The 15138-nt window shown below is 40.3% G+C and overlaps 2 protein-coding genes across 7 annotated transcripts in view; one reads left to right on the top strand and one right to left on the bottom strand.

Moving 5' to 3' along the window:
* Nucleotides 1-300: 300 nt before the first annotated feature.
* Nucleotides 301-10013, bottom strand: LOC123500021 (NAD-dependent protein deacetylase sirtuin-2-like). 2 transcript variants are annotated; one of them, XM_045248625.1, is made up of 9 exons: nucleotides 9649-10013; nucleotides 7686-7802; nucleotides 7115-7329; nucleotides 6318-6420; nucleotides 5654-5880; nucleotides 5211-5334; nucleotides 2877-3069; nucleotides 1860-2055; nucleotides 301-1622 (listed from the first exon to the last, which is right to left on the bottom strand). In XM_045248625.1, the coding sequence occupies exons 2-9, from the start codon at nucleotides 7795-7797 to the stop codon at nucleotides 1566-1568; spliced, it is 1227 nt and encodes a 408-aa protein (XP_045104560.1). In that variant the 5' UTR covers nucleotides 7798-7802; nucleotides 9649-10013; the 3' UTR covers nucleotides 301-1565. The 2 variants fall into 2 exon arrangements, with proteins under 2 accessions (XP_045104560.1, XP_045104559.1); XM_045248624.1 differs by having other exon boundaries at nucleotides 9718-10013.
* A 1499-nt stretch (nucleotides 10014-11512) lies between these two features.
* LOC123500024 overlaps nucleotides 11513-15138 on the top strand; it is an 8517-nt gene continuing 4891 nt past the window's right edge. The window contains exons 1-2 of one of the 5 annotated variants that reach the window (XM_045248633.1): nucleotides 11931-12162; nucleotides 14473-14620. In XM_045248633.1, coding sequence (XP_045104568.1) covers nucleotides 14545-14620 — 76 coding nt within the window. In that variant the 5' untranslated portion in view covers nucleotides 11931-12162; nucleotides 14473-14544. Of the gene's footprint in view, nucleotides 12163-14433; nucleotides 14621-15138 lie in introns of those variants that run through there. The other 4 variants (XM_045248634.1, XM_045248630.1, XM_045248632.1 and 1 more) reach the window with 4 other exon arrangements.

The following is a 15138-nucleotide window of genomic DNA, read 5'->3' as shown; positions in this document are numbered from 1 at the left end:
GTCATAACTCAAATTATTCTTTGATTTTGGTAAAGTTAAATTTGATCAACAAATTTCAAGTATGGATCCTGAGCTACCAATAAACATCAATACCATTATGCTTGGAGGTTTGAATAAAGTAGCAGGGCTCACATTGCCAACCATAAACACCTGTTGTTTCTAACATGTTCACCTCATTGACAGAGTCAAGTAGCTCAACTCAGGAATACATGTCCCACACAAAGGAGAAACACAGTACTTCATTGCTATTTCCAAGTCCACTTAACAATACTCATATAGAAAGGAGCTCTTAATATCAAAGGATTTCAAACAATTTATTATTCATATCCTAACATCAACCTCTATACAAAATTTTTTTTAGATAATTTAGAGCATATAAACCAATAAATATATATAAAAAACATAGCCTATAAGTATATATTTTTTCATGGACCAAATAATATCATTCAAAATTCATCATTGCATTACTTTGTATGCAATAATTACTCTCCACAGACCAGTCACCACTACTGGGCCGAGGCCGCACCACCCAAGCAATGGCTGCCACCTGTAGACGGGTAAAGCTAAGGCTGCAGATACAATATAGATGTATATCACGGCTTGCCACACCCACCTCCTCAATGAGAGGACAATGAGCTTACAGTATAAAGACAATATTCTACTGAAAGAAGAGCAAATTACTGAAAAGAAAAGAGATGGAATTCTTGAAAATGTTAATAAGACACTGGCCTAGAAGAATACCAACAAAACAATATACAAGTTTCAAAGCAATTGTTCATGAAGAATGAAGTGAATGACCCAGGGGAATGTAAGGAAAAGAAAGGAGTAATGTAATAAAAATCTATACAAGAATAAGACTGAAGACATGCCTAAGTCAGAGAATGCTTAAGAGCAAGAGAAAAGAATCATATATTATATGAATAATAAAGGACACATTCCAGCTCATGGAAGTTCCTGGTGGAAAAGAGGCATATGGAACTTATCAAGGACAGCAGGAGAGTTCTAGAGAAAAATAAAGGGACAAAATAATAAAAACAATAATATATCAATTATAGCAAAGCAATTGACAACATCTGATAAGCACACACTGGAAATTAAGAAAACCAAAAGATAACAAATGCCCCATAAACCACAACAATGGTCAAAGCAACACAGCCCAAACAAGATATAATACTGTCCCAAGCAACACACACATGATGTCACACACACACACACACACACACACACACACACACACACAGAGAGAGAGAGAGAGAGAGAGAGAGAGAGAGAGAGAGAGAGAGAGAGAGAGAGAGAGAGAGAGAGAGAGAGAGAGAGAGAGAGAGAGAGAGAGAGAGAGAGAGAGAGAGAGAGAGAGTATAATGCTTCAATATTCATATATAACTGACCTACAACCATAGATGCAATGCCCAGTTCTACATTACTTCTACACACACCCTGGTCGTGGCAAGCTACAATATAGGTATTGCCTCTGAGGAACATGATATTTTTCTAGAGACTGGAAAACTAGTCACTTGCATTTCCTCCATCTCATCAAGTGAATCTTGCCACACCAGCCAGGCACTTCACTCCTCGGTCTTCTCAGCCTTCTTAGGAGGCGTAAACAGTTTCTCATAGTCCTCCTGGAAAGTAAACACATTTAAAGAAAGGAATACCAAAAGACATACTTTTCTGTAACTTATTACTTTAACTGATTCTGATTCACTTTAATCATGTGATAGTAATGATCTTGTAAGAGTAAATTGTGGAGTGATTATAAGGACATATTATGCATGTGGTGCCTTCATGAGAGATGTTTCACCACTGAACTTGAGGTTTGACCAAAAAGTTACCATACTCACAACATTAAGCAGACTCACCTTCCAGCCCAGCATGTCCACCAGCTTTGCACAGCCCTCATCACAGTCTCCTAGCAAGGCCACATCTCTAATGTTCCTGGGGGAGTCAAGGGCCAAGCCACTACTGCTCAGCATACCCTGCAGCATAGCCATCATGGGGTCCATGGCACCAGCCTTCTCTCGGTTGATGAGGAGCCGTGGACAAGAAGATGGCACGCTGTTGGGTTCAATATTGCATGAGATTTCTGGTGTAAATGTTGTACTGCCTTCAGAAAGCATTGTCATATCATTAAAAAATACTCTTCAGCAATCTCTAACACAGGGATTCTCAAACTTTTTCTCGTTAAGATCTCCGAGTTATGAGACTATCTAGCCGAACCCCCAATAATTTGACATCAAACACAATGTTAATTTAGTGATTGGCACTAACTCAATATGCAATGGTATTGCAAAAGATATTATTAGATCAGCTTTCAGCTATCCAAGTACCACTAGAAATCTTACAAAATATTAATGAAGTGACTAACACTAACACAATATGCAATGATATTGCAAAGGATATTATTAGATCAGTCATCTAAGTACCCCTGGAAATCTTCTTGTGAACCCCTGGGGGTTTGCAAACCCTAGGTTGAGTACCCTTGCTCTAATAAAATGACTGATTTGTGCCTGGCACACCACAACAGACCTATACTCTTTATCACCTGATACAACTGCTCTCAATTCATCTCATGTGCAACCACTCCTCCTTTCTCTACAGAAATGTTGAATTATGCATGAGAAATTCTTTGGATTTATAGTTAAAGTACACTCAGCATTCTGTTTTTTACATGTGCCACACCACTTTTTCTGAAGGTCTGATGGAACAATGGCAAATAAAACATAGATTTATTCCTTAAATAACAACTGGCCCCTTATTATTCTCAACAAAATCCACATCTCTAATTGTTGCAAAACCAATCACAAGGAACATTTGGCAGGAAAAGATTATGATTCTCAAACTATTCAGCAGAACACCACAGTCCAGATAAGACTCACTTGTTGATAAGCATGGCAAAAGGCTGCACGGTGAGGGAGGTGCCCAAGATCAGCAGCAGGTCACACTTGGGGAAGTCTGTCTGCATTAGCTGGAAGAACCTGGTGGGCAGGCTCTCCCGGAAGAACACAATATCTGGCTTAACAAGACCACTGCATTCCTCACATGTTGGTATGTTGTCCTTCAAAATTTCCTCTGAAATGTAACAAAAATTTTGTGTTATATTACAAGTGCTAAGACATGTAAATACAAGAAACTTCTAAAATATCTGTACATATTTCCATTTATATAAATCCTTAAGCAGAGTACAGGCAAGCCCTGCTTAACAAATGGGTTATGTTCCTAAAAAAACATTCGTTAAGCGAACCAATTATAACAAGTTTAACCCCTGACTTTAACTTCCATTGAGAGTAAACAAAGTGAGAGTGCATCATAGTATAGTAACAGGTTTAATGAAAGTAAAAATTATGAAGTTAAACATTTAGGCAGTTTAATTTAAGTCATTATAATGTACACTAATGTATGTATGTAAATAACTTTATAATGTTGATGTTCTTAAATTTATGAAGGGAGGGAGAGTGGAGAAGGAAAGACACTAGCCGGCAACCTGTGGAATGTAAACAGAAGGCGCATCATTGTACCGCATACAAAACATATGTACCACATTTCCACAAGGCTTTCCATTTTATCCATTGCAGAGTCACAAGTTCAGGTGGTTCTTTTAGCTTGCAAGGAAGATATGGTCTCACCAGCCTTCTTAATAGAGTCTGCTGACTTGAAAATAGTAGAGACAGTAGATGGAGTCAAGCCATGGTGGTGAGCAATGCTATTAGTTTTCTCGCCTCTCTCGTGTCTGTGAATAATATCCAGCTTCATTTTGAGAGTAAGAGACTTCCTGGTCTTTTTATCAACGCTAGACGACATTGCAGGGCATTTTGGTGGCATGTTGAGCAAGGGAAGACGAGCTGCTGCTGGACCCTCTTATTGTATTGAACTAAGAGGAATGAGTGGTGCGCGTTTTGTCCACGAGAGGCGCTGGTGTATTCAAAAGCCCGTTGGCTTGCGTGATACAGCGGGGCTTTCAAACTTGGAAAAAATTACCTAGATAAAATTTCATTAAAGCGAGTTTGGTATTCTCTAAACGAGCAGATGGTAGTAAAAGGAAACGTTTGTTGTAGCAAAATTTCGTTGTGTGAACTTTCGTTAAGCGGGATTTGCCTATATATTGAAACATCTGTATTATACTCATATACAGGCAAACCCCGTTTAACGAAGGTTCAAACAACGAAATTTTGCTACAACGAAGGTTTCATTTTACTACCATCTGCTTGTTTAACGAACACCAAACTCGCTTTAACGAAGTTTTATCCAGGTAATTTTTTCCAAGTTTGAAAGCCCCGCCGTATCACGCAAGCCGACAGGCTTTTGAATACACCAGGAGCTGCCAATACTAAGACCTGCCTCACGAGAAATCCTGGGGCACCTTTAGAATCAAAATCGAGATTAAAATCAAGCCTCTCATGGACAACACGCGCACCACTCACTCCCCTGTTCAAAACATAACAGCGTCAGCAGCAGCTCGTCTTCGCTCACTCAACTTAGCACCAAAACACCCTGCAATGTGGCCTAGCATTCTTAAGAAGACCAGGAAGTCTCTTACTCTCGAAGTGAAGATTAATATTATTCAGACACGAGAGAGGCAAGGAAACTTTAGCATTGCTCGTCACCATCTTGACTCCATCTACTGTCTCTACTATTTTCAAGTCAGCAGACTCTATTAAGAAGGCTGGTGAGACTGTATCTTCCTCGCAAGCTAAAAGAACCACTTGTAACTCGTGACTCTACAATGGATAAAATGAAAAGCCTTGCGGAAATGTGGTACATAAGTTTTGTATGCAGTACAATGATGCGCCCTATGTTTACATTCCACAGGTTACCGGTTAGTGTCTTTCCCGTTTCACTCTCCCTCCCTTCATAAATTTAAGATCATCAACATTATAAGTTTATGTACATACGTACATTAGTGTACATCATAATGACTTAAATTAAACTGCCTAAATGTTTAACTTCATAATTGTTACTTTCATTAAACCTTTCACTGTACTATGATGCACTCTCGCTTTGCTTACTCTCAATGGAAATTAAAGTCAGGGGTTAAACTTGTTATAATCGGTTCGCTTAACGAAGTTTCGCTTAACAAAGTGTTTTTAGGAACGTAATTCTTTCGTTAAGGGGGGTTGTCTGTATATGACTCCTAAGTACAGTATCAGAGTTAATGAATAAGTAACAAAACATCAAAATTATGGTTACATGATGCATGACACAAGTCCTCCCACCTTTCATCCAGTCTTGGCTGTACTCTTTGCGGCAAGCAATGCAGTGGGAAGTGCGGAAGGTTCCATGAGCCTCAACCACTTTCTCAGCAGGTAAACCAGCAATGTGTTCCAGTGTGTCAATGTTCTGTGAAAAAACATAAATTAATAAATATATAAAATAATTAACCTTCATCATGGCTCTCCTCTATATATTCTGCTATATGTTATGTAGTCTGATCCCAGCAATACACATATAAGAACTTTTTTTCCTGGGGAATGGAGCAGGTCATGTAATTACTATTTGCCATATTGAAAAGAGTGAAAGAACCAGCCAGGGTTGTGAGATGGTGAACCTATTCCTGCAGTAGAGTGTCTTGCAGCCATTTCACACACTGGCCATTCCACTCAGACCAGCACAAAGCAACAACTGCAGCTCTCACCACAGGCAATGCACTACCACGTACTTGTGTGTAATGTCGAAGGAGGATTCCCTTTTCATGGAGGAGTCGAATAAACCAGTGACTAGGTGTGGGGTTGAAGGCACCGGGGTACAGATCCTTGGCCAGTACGAAGAAAGGTTTGGGGTTGCTTTTGAAGAACTCAATGTCAAATATTGCTTCAGGGAAGGGCAAGTTGTACTTCTCTAGGTTGTTGTATAGTCCTGTGCCTGGTGAGCGGAAATCTGGGATGCCTGGTGACATGAGGTGAAGGATCTAGTATTATTATCCACACAAAAAATGTGTTATACAACTATTTTTGTTTGGTATTTTGTATTTATACATATTCTGAAAGTTATGCAACCTACAAGTCTATCCACCAGTGAACACACCACACTAACACACAACAGTGGTTGTCACTGGTCCAAGCCTGAGGCCAATAATAACTAACAGGATACCAGTCAGCAGCAGTGACTCTCCAAGATCTAAAACTGTAAGTTTGAAAGATCTACTTTTTCACATTCATTCTTAGTATTGTTAAACTATTTTTCAATGTAATTTTGTCTTAAGAAATTACCAACATTTGGAGGGGATTTACTGCATTTAAACCATGTAAAAATCTTAATTCTAATAAAGGTAGTAGGCATTTCAAGTTCCATTTACGGTATATACAAATACATCCACATCAAACCTGCAGAGGTGGAGATGCCAGCACCAGCCATAGTAATAACATTCTTGCACTTTCCACTATTGATGTATTTCACAACTCCTTCAACAGTCACTTCCTCCAATACCTACAAAATGTTACTTTTTATCAATTCTGCACAAGGTGAGTTTAAAACAATCAAATATACTATTTTATCTCTTTACCTCTGGATAAACCCATACAATATTCTATAGGGAATATTAGAACATTCATCATACATACATCTTCAGTTACAACAGTTTATATTAGTGTTTGAGAGAGAGTGGAGGAAAAACTTGAGCAGAATACCACAAGAGGAGTAGAATTGGGATAGGGATGTGTGGTGTCTCCATAGTTGGTAATGCTTCAATGGATAGCTGGGTGAGGGAGATGTAAGATAAAAAAGGAAATGACGAGACAAGGCTGGAACTGAATGGAGAGGGATGGGCTATGGCAGCACATCCACTACTGTACAGTATTGAATGACATCATCTTGCTTGAATAGAGTGAAAGGAAACCTGAGAGGGACAAGTTAATTCTGTAGCTATTGTGTCTATCAAAAGAAAGCTTTATATATAGAAAGAATGTCAGTTAAAAGGGTGTTTAAATAATGAGAAATGGAATCTCTTCCAACATGGCCACCCAAATCATGGAGACACTCCAAAGAGAAGCAAATTATCTGATATATAAAAATCTAGATTGATAGAACACAGGGGAAAGCTTCTCCATCAGTGTGTTCAATATATTAACACAAAAATTTAACAAAATATTCAAATATAAATTGAAGTTTACAAATTACTTACTTTTTCAACTTCACCATGATCACTCAGGTCCAGTTTGTTCATGATAAAGTTTTGAAGCATACTCATGAACCCTTCATGGTCTTCGTCATCCTCATCTTCATCCTCGTCATCGTCCTCTAAATCTTCATCGTCGTATTCTTCTTCATCACTTTCTTCCTCCTCAACATTGCTGGGATCCCTTATTCCTCCAATAGCTCCCTCAAACTCCTTGGACTCTACACAAGTAATTAACATAATGCATCAGCCGAGAAATCATTAAACTGGCAGGAAAATGGAAAAATATATATACATACTAGTAGAAGTTTACAATGAGTTTTTTAGTGATGACACACTATACATCCATCTAGCCATCCTCACTCCCTTCACCTTAGTCTGTGGATAATGCCCCGACTCACTACTCATGTCAGGCTAGCATGCAGCACTACAGGCCTCAGCCACACACACCACCCACTAAATCAAAGACGCAACTGTTTGTTCCATCCACTTCTATTTCTCATCACTATATAGGCACTTGATCTACTTCTCATAACAACACTTTCCTTAGTTCTGCATTACACTCCAGTGCACTCACTTGTTCCTCCCTCGCCTGGCTTTGGTGTGTCAGTCTCAGCAGGAGCCTTCACAGGAGCTGCCGCCTCACCTGCCACCGCTGCCTCAGTCGCTGCTGCCTGGGAGTCTGCCATCACACCTTCACAGAGAAACGAGTGCCTTACAGTAAATTTCATAGCCAAAAGTCTATTAGGATGTCAGGAAGGAGCCAGCATAAGGAATTAGTGGTATACAGTTTTATGTTCAAAGTACATCATTGGGCAGGGTAATGGTGAGTCTGGAGGCAGGAAGGAAAGACTTGTGACAGACTCTGAAGCAGCCTGCAATAACAAGTGGGTTCTTTATAGGTGAGATAAGAGCATGACTCACTTTGCTCAAGACAAGAATAGGTCTGATTTAGGAATGGCAATAAAAAACTGAATTAATTTTGTCCATCACAATCTGCAAGATGAAATTATTTTCCTTGTTAGTGGTTAAATAATTAGTTTTCACCACAATTTAAACACCTCTACATCAATCTGATCAAACATCCATCTATAATCTTCTAGCTCACCCCATTAAAAGAAAAAAATTGTAACTAGTTAATCTTGATATCTAATCCATTTGAGGAATTAGGGAGAATTGAAGGGGGTACTTATTATCAAGAAATACATAAATCAGAAGTACCTGCAACTGTAATGAATGATCATATAAAAATTATTGTAACTCTTGCCACAAAGTGAAGATCTCATGCATAACAATACACCATATTTGTACCTGTATTTACTGTACACCATACATGTACTTTACTTCACTGTCAGGCCTGTCCTAAAACTCTACACACTCACATCGCCCACTGAAGAGAGAGAGAGAGAGAGATTACATCCCCTCAAGTAGAATGAAAAGTAAAGGTAAACCTACAGAGTTTCACCACCTTGCCCTTTTTTGGACGAAACTATTTTTTTGTGGTAGATTTCGGCTTGCTCTTCATTAAAATACCACTTGTTTTTGGCGCAAATCAACCAATTTTTTTTTTTACAGCCCCGAAACATATCATAATTTGCATAAAAAAACAACTGGTAAATTAATTAAAAACAAGCCAAAATCTACCAGAAAAAATTAGTTTCCTCCAGAAAAGAACCTAACTAAACCTAACCCAACCAACCTAACCTAACCTAACTAAACCAAATCTAACCTAACCTAATCTAACCTAACTAAACCTAATCTAATCTAACCTAACCTAACCTAACCTCAGGGACCGTCGTGATTGGTGGAAATATTTTTTTTTTTTTTTCTTTCATTGGCCGCCGCTTCAGTTTCAAAGAACAGAACCAATCAGCGTAAACAATTAAGCGCATGCTCAGACAATGGTATGTCACGGAGCCCGCCGAGTCGCCGCGAGCGCCTGACACCATCAGTGTGTGGCAGAGTTTGATGCGGGAGGCGTCACGGCTGATCACCAAAACACGCTTAAATTAAAAAAAATCTGTGTCGCCATTCAAAAAGGTTGCACCTAGTATATATGGGGTTCAAATTACTCACAATCAGGAGCTCTATCTCTTGAGGTGGATAAAAATCACGTAGCTGATTGTGGTGAAGTAAACACCAAGAGAGAGATTACACTCCCTCCAAGCAGATTGAGAGGTTAACATTCTAGTTACACATGGTTTTGAAAGACCAGTCACTGTCACGTGACTAAGGACTGACATGCAGTAATTCCAGTGACTTTGCGGGGTTATAGGGAGCTGGGGTCCCGCGTAGTCCGTGGTGTGTATTACGTGTTTCCCTTTCCCCGGAATCCCCACTATGACAATTAGGTTGAGTAATGCGAGTAAAATAATAAATAAAACTAATGAGTGACACTTCTGATTCGTCTCACTCTGAAAATAAACTGTGCATGTGAAAAACAGACATAAGGTTTCGTCCGCGGCAGCGAAATGGGGGTAATTCTGAAATAATACCAATAAAATACTGCACACCAAAATTACCGACAGCTCTAAAATCACCTTAGTAATAATCGGCAACTTGTTTCAGGGTGGGGTTTGGAGGAGGGGGTGGGATGTAGGTTGACAGACCTGGTGGAGAGGGTGTAGGATGCTGAGCAGGACTAGGACTAGGTGAGGTGAGGTATCCTGCTGGCGGTCTGTCTGTCTGTCTGAGCCGCGACGTAAACAGAGGCGTGCCAAGTATTCCCAGATGTAAAAACCCTCCCTTTTATTTCTTTCTGTATGAATGTGTATGTGTGCATGTGTATAGTAGTTCTCTTTGGTAGTATGCAATTGTTATTCGTTTATTTTTGTATTTATGTGATGTTTGTGTGTAGTTTGTCAGCGTGTGGGTGGTATGGCGAGGTGCAGTAGTGTGGCGGGAAAGGTGATGCTGGCTACTCACTCTGCAGCCTCAAGGTGAATACATGTTGCTGTTGTTCTTGTCAGAGACGGGTCACTCGGGCATATGTGGGCGACTTAAGGAATGCACCCGTCAGTCCATGTGTGTGTGTGTGTGTGTGTGTGTGTAGACCTACATAGAGTTGTCAATGTCAAGGCTCATCTCAACTTTAATTTCCCTTGGTCAAAGTCACATCCTCAATATTAAATCAAATATGTTATTGGTATGGAAGTAGTTTCCGTTTTAGTTAACAAAGATACAAGCTGCTTACAGTAATTCAGCTTAGTAAATGTTACCGACAGAACGACAGTCAAACAAAAAAGTTGATCCGGTTTAGATCTGCTTCTAGTTTCCGTGGCTTAGTAACAAAGAACAAATACCTGCACGTAGCACCACTATTAGGTTTACATACTTCAACTTATATCAAAGAAAGGGGGGGGGGCATATTACAACTGAAGTAACTCGTATTCAGAGTAAACTTAAATTACTCAAAGTTTATGAAAATCAGAAGCCAAAGATGTCCGCATCTATGATGTAGGCATATTAAAGATAATAATGACAGCTCCATTATGCATGTTTGTTTATCACGCCTTTACTGAATCTTTCTTAATGATATAGTGTGCTAACTTTCACTAACTTTCACAGGCACAAAATACTGTCTGCGTTGATGCTATTTCTGTCGCCAAGGAAATACCTGTCTGGTCTACCTGCAGTCGAGGAGTGAGGGTGAGAAACATGTGGGATGGTTCAAGGATTTACAGATGGGAATGATGGCCAACCAATATACATATACCAGACCATCACTGCGGTACAGTTTACATAATGAACACTACAGCGCTAATGCACGTGTAGTGTGCTCTATAAGAATAGATAATTCACAAATAAGACATGTATGAACATAAATTTTGGAACCATTTTGAGAGGAGAGGAGGGACTGAAAGGAAGGAATCTGAGACAGCATGTCCCCCAGAACTCCCCCGATCCCCGCCCCCCGCATTCGTCCTTGAGAAAGTGCATTCACAGGCGCATACATATGGACTGCCACACACTACTCAGTCCCCAGCCCAAAAGCTAACACCGCTGAGTTTGTCGTGACTCACAAAAGTAGTACATTGACTTGGAAGCTACACGCAGCACAGAAACATGCGTGTTAACTTTGTTGAGAGAGCTTAATCAACCCTTCCGACGCTTTGGGGGGAAATACAGCGGCATGTTACTTCAACACCTTACGTGTATTTTTACGTAAGAACCAGATCAAACACGAAGTATAAAAACCACCAATTAAGTGCAGTTGCTCTAGTGCCGCGAAGGAACAGAAGAAAAGGGACAAATAAACGATAGGAATGATTATGATAAAATAGTGATGAAATTCATGAGGGGCAACCTTCTCGCCGGCACACCCTCATCACTAAGCTGGCTTGTGCAACACCAACCCGGCTCTGCACATACAAGCAGTAATTCTTCCTCCGGTGTGAATAATTCACCAGGAAATCACCAGTAGCTTAAGTAAATGTACCTGAAATTAGTCTAGATCTTGACAAAAATCAATCAATCCTTCCATAACAGGATGATTTAAACTGAATGGAATTTCCTGCCCCAGGGCTCATGACTGAGACAGTGAGATGGAGAGATAGACATGCGGCGGAGTTGCAAGGAATGGAAGCAACAGAAGATGCAATGGACAGGAACAGCTGCGAAGAATTTGTACGTGGCGCCAAACAACTCCTGACACGCGGAAAACAGGGAAAGAGATAATAGAAACAGATGTAGGTACACGATGTTAAGCACACAGCGAGAAAATGGATTAAAATATGAGACAAGTAATGGAACCAATATCATAAACACATCAGTACAGGTATAATGAAGACAGGTAGAGGTGCACTCCAGCTGAGCCTCCCTTGTCCCAGTCAATACAGTTCCGGTGGTGCAGAGAGGTCGTGCATTCTTATTTCACCATAAAGAACTCGGTATTCTGGGTAGTCTGGGAGGCTGGGGAGGAGTGTTGAGGGTATGACTCACGCCACAAGCTCGAGCACCATGATAACATTTGCAGAAAGAAGGAAATAGCTGTCACCTTGGGTCTTAAGCACGCATGCAGCCCTGCCAAGCTACAGTCTGTAAGGCCAAGCAAGGTATGACGCTCCAGTTTTCTGTGAGAGGCTGAAAGGTCGCCTGTCTTTATATAGATATACATGGTCCGTATTTTTCAAGGCGCTTTGTCCTCTCTCTAAATGGGGGGGTATTTACTGAAACGCTTCTCTCTCTCTCTCTCTCTCTCTCTCTCTCTCTCTCTCTCTCTCTCTCTCTCTCTCATTGGGTAGGTGTTTTCAAAGAGGCGAATTTCCCTGCTGCTGGTTATTAATATTGTTTTTTTTTTTTATTATCATTAATCCATTACTTTTCTAATTCTGGTAATGCAGCATCATTGAGACACGAAAACACACTCGGGTAAAGAAAGAAAAAAAGAAAGAAAGAAAAAAACAGTAATAACTTCCATCTGGCTCTGTTAGGATACATATCAGCATCTTGTGTGTGTGTGTGTGTGTGTGTGTGTGTGTGTGTGTGTGTGTGTGTGTGTGTGTGTGTTCGACATAATGTTTCCTATTGTGTATATCATCACCTGGAAATGAAATATGGAGATTTATAGCAGAAAACCAAGAAAGACAAAATGAATACTTAGTTTCTTATGTCATCATTATATATTCTTAACCTTCTCCCCCTCCTCTCTCTCTCTCTCTCTCTCTCTCTCTCTCTCTCTCTCTCTCGTAAGGAAATTGCAGTATACCATTAAAGATAAGCGCAATAAGGCAGGATAGCTGGCTGAAATGTTTTAATGCTATATAATACCGCATGACTTTGCCCTCCATCCACACCAAGCTTCGCGCGGCTTGACTTTCATCCCCCCCACACACACACACGAGTGAAAAAATGTAATGTTCTTGAAAAAAAATATATTCGAGACTAATTTTCTTGCATACACATCACAAACTGCTAGCAATATAAAATGAGAGTAATGCAGAGTGACTAAGGAACAACCTGGTGATGATAACCCACGCAGAATCGATCTGTGTGCATCCCTGCCTGTTGCATGGCGGCGGATCTGCAGCGGCGGTGGCGGCGGCGGCTGCAAGACACGGACCGCATTCCTAAACGTTTCGGCGTCTTATCTTCACTACTTTTAACAACTACAGTGAGGGTTATAGAGCCTTCCTGAGTCTTCTTCATGGTACCTGTGGTAGTTTAGAAAGGTTTTGAGGATATTCAGTAAGGAAAGTCGGAATCACTCATGTGATTCCGACTGTTTATGTGTAGCCTTATAAAATAATTCTTACGAGTGAGCAAAATATGGGCCCAGACTGGCTACTCTAATATAAGTTCCAGTGTTTAGTAATGATATGATGCTGATGACAATGGCAATAATGATAACAATAATGATGATAATAGTAGTATTCCATTTATATGTATACTTGGCTAGCAATCCCACACAGGGCTGACCAAACAAAGCACCACACGCGCGCACACCCACACTCATCATTTTACAGTCTGCCCCCGGTGGAAAGGGACAGTCTTGTACCCGCACACCCTTCCCCCCCCACAAACTTTTCCCTCCATTCCCCCGCCTTTCCCCGCCCGCTCCCCACCCCGTGCAACACCACAGGGAGTCCAGGCTCAACATTGACAGTAATAGTCATTATTATCATGATATTCACTATCATCATCTACTATAACAACAATTCTTCCTCCTCCTTTTCTTGCACCTTCTCTTACTGCTACTGCTGCTGCTCCTGCTACTACTACTACTACTACTACTACTACTACTACTACTACTACTACTACTACTAGTACTGCTGCTACTACTACTATCACTACTAATACAACAACTACTACTACTATCACTACTACTACAACAACAACAACAACTACTACTACTACTACTACTACTACTACTACTACTACTACTACTACTACTACAACAACAACAACAACAACAACAACACCAACAACAACAACAACAACAATAACAACAACAGCTACTACTACTACTACTACTACTACTACTACTACTACTACTACTACTACTACTACTATTACTACTGCTATTACTGGTGTTGGTACTGCACGATCATCACACAGGGCATAAAGCATTCATTATACATTCAGAGACACAACAGTGTTCAGCCTCTGACACTGTTTTTACGCAGCGTCTCAGGCCCTGATATGTAAAGTCAGCAGCTGGTCGGATTGCCGGGTTGCTTAGGTCAACGTTCCCACATCCTGACCCTTTCCACCGAGGTTGCCAATGGGAGGGTGATCGATCCTGTCCATGAATTTTGAGACACAACACATCCTTAAGGAGAAATCCAAGGAAATACTATTAGATGTGTGTGTGTATGCTGTCATTCATAAGGCACGTAAGATGTAATTAGGTCTGCCTCTTTCAGACTGTCAGCGGCAGTGAGCGTGGGACAGAGTAGACAGGGTGAACGATGAGTTAGGTCCTACTATGCGCCGTTATGATTGGAGTGTCGCCTTGGCTTCTCATCTGGTCCTCATTGGCCATTACTCATCAGGACGGCAGCCACAGAGGAGGTAGGGACTTTTCATGAACAGATTCTGTATATTTTGTAACCTGTCTATTTTTTCAAGAGTAAAAAAAATTGGTCAAGGAAAATAAATCATAACAAGGAAAACAAATCATGATTCACTGGCTCCTCTCTTCCAGTCTCAAAAAAACTGTTCAGTATAAGTGTCAAAATATGAAAATAACGACGGAAAATACAATGATACAAGATGTAGCGCAAAGAGAGGCTGGATTTTGCTGTAACTGTGATGGCGTATATTATCAGACATTGTTCTTACGCAAGGATTCTCAAGATTTTTTTTAATTGACGTTGCATAATCCGTTATGTGAAACTTTAACTCCTTCACTACCATGCCGCTCTCTTATATTTATTGTGGTTACTATTTGGCGATTTTATGCAGCTTCAGAAACTGAAGTGGGGATTAAAATAGTGAAGACTCTGGCTATTAATCTTCTGACTTCCATAGACCCTTCCTAAAGTAAATAAAATGGTCTAATCATACACAAAAATTATGTTAAAAATGCG

Source organism: Portunus trituberculatus, chromosome 50 (assembly GCF_017591435.1).
Source record: "Portunus trituberculatus isolate SZX2019 chromosome 50, ASM1759143v1, whole genome shotgun sequence".
NCBI lineage: Eukaryota > Metazoa > Arthropoda > Malacostraca > Decapoda > Portunidae > Portunus > Portunus trituberculatus.
This window is presented reverse-complemented; position numbering and strand designations above follow the sequence as displayed.

Coding starts and splice junctions, on each gene's coding strand:
- LOC123500021 (XM_045248625.1), bottom strand. CDS start 7,797: ATGGCAGACTCCCAGGCAGCAGCGACTGAGGCAGCGGTGGCAGGTGAG. Junction 5,335..5,653: donor TCCTTCGACATTACACACAA/GTACGTGGTAGT, acceptor GTTTTTTCACAG/AACATTGACACACTGGAACA. Junction 2,056..2,876: donor TTTGCCATGCTTATCAACAA/GTGAGTCTTATC, acceptor TGAACCCAACAG/CGTGCCATCTTCTTGTCCAC.